At 53.6% G+C, this 5,247-nt stretch overlaps 1 protein-coding gene across 2 annotated transcripts in view; it reads left to right on the forward strand.

Moving 5' to 3' along the window:
• Window positions 1-95: 95 nt before the first annotated feature.
• Window positions 96-5,247, forward strand: part of SMOC2 (SPARC related modular calcium binding 2) — a 226,241-nt gene continuing 221,089 nt past the window's right edge. For both annotated transcript variants that reach the window (XM_006882787.1, XM_006882788.1), the window contains exon 1: window positions 96-179. In XM_006882787.1, the coding sequence (XP_006882849.1) occupies window positions 96-179 (84 nt within the window). The remainder of the gene's footprint in view (window positions 180-5,247) is intronic.

The following is a 5,247-nucleotide window of genomic DNA, read 5'->3' on the forward strand; positions in this document are numbered from 1 at the left end:
GGACGCGCAGGGCGCAGGGCTGCTGGAGGTCCCTTGGCCGCCTCGAGCGGCGCCTCCGCTCCGTGGCTGTCCCAGCGCTTGGCCCTGCGGGCGCGATGCTGGCGCCCCGGCTCTGGTGGCTGCTGCTGCTGGCGGAGCTGCTCCCGCCCGCGCCGGCGCAGAAGTTCTCGGCGCTCACGGTAAGGGCCGCGGGGCGCGGGGATCGGGGCTCCGCTCGCCTCCAGGACACCCGCTGGCGGGGAGCGGGGCTCTGAGGGCAGCAGGGCCGCAGGTGGGTGCAGGGGCCGGGGCCCGGGACCCTCGACGGCGCTGAGCGGACTCTTGGGCTGGCCTCAGACCGCGCGCTCTCGGCTCCGTTCTGCTGTGAGTGCGCCGGGTCCAGGGCCCGACCTCAAAGTGATCCAGGGTTCCGCAGCCCGAGGTTTGGGTGTTGGGGTGTCCTCGGCTCCCCACCCCGTGCGGGCGCAGGCACCTTGGGTCTGGCCTCGGGCGTGATCGTGGGGTCTGGCAGCCCGGCCTCTGTGGCGGAGAGTGGGTGGTGCGCGGACTCCGCATCCACACCCGGAGGTGCACAAGATCCTGCGCAGAGAGCTAGCTGGAGAGCTAGAAGGGAGGGGACTGTGCGCCCCAGGACAGGACCAAGCCCCCTCCAGGGGCGAATGGACCACAAGGTCTGCTCCCCAGGCTCCGGCGTCTTTGCTGATAGAGGGCTAGCTCTCCGTGGTCCCGCACGCAGGCCCCCGAAGTTCCGCTGACACTCGCGGTGGCCCCTGAAATGAACTCAGCCAGAAACAGCTAATAGGAGACCAGAAGGGGAGCAGGGGTCTGGGCTCCCTCCTCAGAGGTTGAGGAGGGCCCTTTCTGCCCCCTGTTCCTGACCGAGTTAGGCAGGGATGCCGCCCAGTCGCGCCCCCCACATGCGCACGCGGGGCGCTTGGCTGCAGGGTGTTTGTCCTCCTCAGCGGCGAGTTCCCGAGGCAGCGCTGGCTGGGAAGCCGCGGCAACGCCTAGCTGGGTGGGGGCCAGCCGTCCCGGGCTGCGGACAGACCGCGGCCGCTGGGTCCCGGCCGGCTCCCTCCCGCCCTGACCCTGGCGCGCTGGCCTTGTTTGCACAGCTGTAATTAATGCAATCTGGAGACGTGAGCAGCCGCTCAACGTGCTTCCAAACAAGTGCTCAGAGACAGCAGGTAGGAGCCACCTGGGGCCCTAGCCATCACTGAGTGGCGGGGTTTGTCCTGAAGGTGGACATTGTGATGCCAACGAGCGCAGCTGCTGACTTTGGGGGGCTGCCTGTGGGAGTTGAGAACTGGCCCAGGCCAGCCCCAGGCCTTTCCCTTCTTTCTTTTTTTAAAAGCAATGTGAGGGGGAAGGAGTTGGTGAGTTCATTGTTCATACCTAAAATTCTTCAGCAGTGGAGCCCTGCCTCTTCTCACAACTGACTTGTAGATTAGGCCCTGGACGCTGGAGACGGGGTGCAGCGTTCAGCTCTGCTGCCGTGTGTGTGCACATGCCTGCACGCGCCCACACGTGTGCACACGCTTATGGAAACAGTGCGCAGGGACAGGAGACTCACGCTTACCGCGGACCACAAGCTGTCTCTCCGCGGGTTACTCCTGTTCTGGCCCTCCAAAGGGCGCAAGGCACACGCTGCCTTAGTCCTGCGCGTGGTGCCTGTATGCGTGTGTGGACCCGTGGCCCGCCTGCAGAAACGCTGAATCCATCCCAGAACAGTTTACAGCTCACACCAGGGTCTCTTCTGCTCTCCAACCCCTTTACTCTCTGCAGCATCTTACAAACATTTTACCCTGTTTGTTTTCTGGTTTTGAAGATTGTTCTAAGGGCCTCTAGATCTCAGGAATGAGACCCCTGGCGTACAAGATTGAAGGGCTCACAGCACAGGTCCTCAAGGCAGGGCTTTAACCCGGCTCTCTGAGGAGATGATATCCCCAGAGCCACATTTGCAAAGAAAATATCTGGATTGTTTTTGCATCCAGAAGGAAAGCTGAAGCCATAAAATATGTTGGCGCCCTCCTGCCCACCCCATTGCCTTCCAATCTGGCAAACCAAGAAGTAGTTGTGGTATAAAGGACATGAAACCAGACTGAAATTCTGCAGCTTGGTCATTAGGAAATAGAGGATGTGCTGACGCGCGCGCGCGTGCGTGCGTGCGTGTGTGTGCGTGTGTGTGTGTGTGTGTGTGTGTGTGTGTGTGTGTGTTGCTAATTTCTGCAAATCACCTTCTGACTTTTGGGATTCTTCCTTTGTCTCCTTTTCCACAGGGGTCACTCTCTGTTACTCTGCACTCGTGTCTTTATTGACTCTGTTATATTGACATGACGTCTAACTCTTACATTAACACCACGTCTGATGGCCTACTGGTAAGAATCTGTGCTGCCGTCCCAAAGCACATAGTTCAAATCCACCAGCTGCTCTGAGAGAGAAAGATGGGCAGTCTCCTCCCAGGCAGTTAACTGCCTCTGAAAACCTGTCTGGAGGAGCATCTATAGGTTGGTTCCTACTCAAGGGCACATACACACGACTACAGCAACTTGGTCACATTGACATCAGGCCTTTACCGAGCCAGAGCAGCACGGGTCTGGGGGAGAAGGGTCTCAGTGCTCACTCTGCCAAGTGCAGAACCTTGAACAATTGCAGTGGGCCTCAGACCCCTGGTCTGCAGTTCGTGTACAGTGGGGTAAAGGGATAATGCATGTGTAGCGTGGAAAAGGCTTGATGGTGTACAAGAGAATGTAAACAACGCTTCGAAGAGGCCTGGCATACTCTAAATCTTCTGTTGTCGGTGTTTAGGACAGTCCTCCTGCCCCTGGCACACGGGAGGTGACCGACATGCCTTCATCATACCACACATGGTACCACTGATGCATGGCTATTGGTCCTGCTGTGCTGGGCCTTACAAGTTTAGTTAGGGTTTTCATGGCGCTGTGGCAAACGGGGAAACACAGCTCTCTTCCTGGTTCGGTTTGATCCACTTCTTGTGGAAAGCTGCAAAGCTCTCACTGTGGGGTGAGGCGGCCCTGGACTCTGAGACACCTAACGTCTTTATCTGCCTTCCTCACCAGGTCCGCTCTGGCTGTGGGCAAAGCACCACCAGCATGGGCCACTGGGCCTCATGACCTTGTGCTCAAGACTCTACTTAGTCTCCCTTGGTCCACCAGGGTCACCCTCTAGAAACGGCGCCCTTGCTGCTCTGCCCTTTCTCTCTGGACTTCCTGGTGACTTGGCCAGTGGTATTACCATCAGCAGAGGGCACTATTGAGGGAGTCAGATTTACCCTGAAAGGGTCTGCATCTACTTCTCTCTTGAAAAACTGAGCCGACTCCAAGGCCACAGCACATCATTTTTTTCAGTTGTTGGTTTTTTGTTTCTGTAAATTATTGAGACAAAGGAGTGAAGAAATCCTAACAACTCCAATCCCTTCTCCATCTATCACAATGCTGCCTATTGGCCCGGTGGTGAGGAGTTTACTTTTCCTTGTGTTGGGATGCAATCCTTACTGAAGACTGTAGCAAGCTCACCAAGTCCTGCTCCTTTCTGATGAGCAAGGTGTCATCTGCATAAATGCAGGCTGGTGATGAATCTTCCTCCAATCCTGATGCCACAGTCTTCTTAAAGTGTAGCTCCTTGAATGATCTGTTCAGCATGTAGATTGAAAAGGTGTGGAGAAAGGACATATCTCTGCTGCATTTTCCCCCCTTGATTTTATCTTGCTTTAATTCACAATCAATACCCTTGGCTTCAGCAGCCAGGAAATGAAAAGATGAGTTGCACTGACAAAGTCTGCTGTCAGAGCCCTCTCCAGAGTGCTAAAGAGCAATGATGTCAGCCTAAAGACTAAGGTTCACTTGAACCATACCATGGTTTGCACAATTACTTGCTATACATCAAAGAACTGGACAATGACTACGGATGATAGAAGAATTGATGCCTTTGATCTCTGGTGCTGGAGAAGAGAATTGAACATACCATGGACTGCCAAGAGAACAAACAGGTCTGTCCTGGAAGAAGTAAGCCACGTTGCTCCTTGGAAACAAGGATTTTGAAGCCACCAAGAAGGTCCAGTTCTTGGAAAAGGACAACACATTTGGAAGGATGGAGGGACAGTGCAAGAAAGGACGACCTTCAGTGAACTGAATTGACACAGTGACAATGGCAAGGAGGTCAGGTGTATCAGAGATGGTGATTGGCTCAGGATAGGCGAGTTTCTGAGCCATTGTTCATAGGGTCTCTGTGGGTTGTGGTCAACTTGATGACAGATAACAGCAGCAAGGGGTCTTCTTAATCATATAAATTGTTCCGAGTCCACATAGTGCTGGTGGTCACCACTCTTCACTTTGTCTTTAGTGGCCTTCTGATGACCAATCAATAAACCCACACCTGGTGTTTTTTCCTGGAGTAGTGGGGCACTATTGCCTACACCCCTTCTCTCAGAAGGTTTTGGACTAGAGCCACCTGATTCATATTAGAGTTGAGGTGCTGTAGCACATTATGTAACAGACTGTTACCCAAAGATCAGCGGCTTAAACCCACCAGCGGGAGAACACGGACAGTGCTCTTTAACGTCAGAAACCAAGTGGAATGTCACTACGTGCTGAAATCAACTTGACAGCAGTGAGCTTAGCGGGAATCAGCAGACAAAAAAAATCAAGCAACGTGCTACGTTGGGCACATCTACTGTCAAACACCCCCTGAGCGTGCTAAAGGGCAAGGTGGTCACTTTAAAGACTAAAGCGTGCGTGATGAGGCTGTGGAATCTCCAGTGGCTTCATATGTTTTGAAAGTTATCAGTAAATAAGGACAAGAAGTATTGCTTTTAAATTGTGGAGTTGGTGATGGGGACTGTGTACACCATGGCTTTCAAAAGAACAGGCCAGTCCGTCTGAGAAGAGAAGAGGTGAAGCCAGAGTATTCCTTACAAACAGGCACCTGTTATCAGGAGGGGCTAGTCCTGGGAAGAAGACACCGTCCTTGAAGCAGCAACAGGTCAGCAAAAATGAACACCTTGAGGAGCTGCCTCTCCCCATCATCGCCGGCGAGTTGGGACCAGCTCATTGCTTGGGTTTAGGTTGTAAATTGCGTGGAAGGAGATTGGCCATCTTCTCCTGCTTAGAAGCTGGTGGATTTGAACTACCTGCATTTTTTTTTTACCTCTTCAAATTCCTTTAATAATTATAACTGGTGCTCGCTTAGTTTTTGAATTTTTTTCCCCCCTGTGTTATTTATTTATTT

This window comes from Elephantulus edwardii, unplaced genomic scaffold (assembly GCF_000299155.1).
Source record: "Elephantulus edwardii isolate Elephantulus edwardi_28Jun2011 unplaced genomic scaffold, EleEdw1.0 scaffold00024, whole genome shotgun sequence".
Classification (NCBI taxonomy): Eukaryota; Metazoa; Chordata; class Mammalia; order Macroscelidea; family Macroscelididae; genus Elephantulus; species Elephantulus edwardii.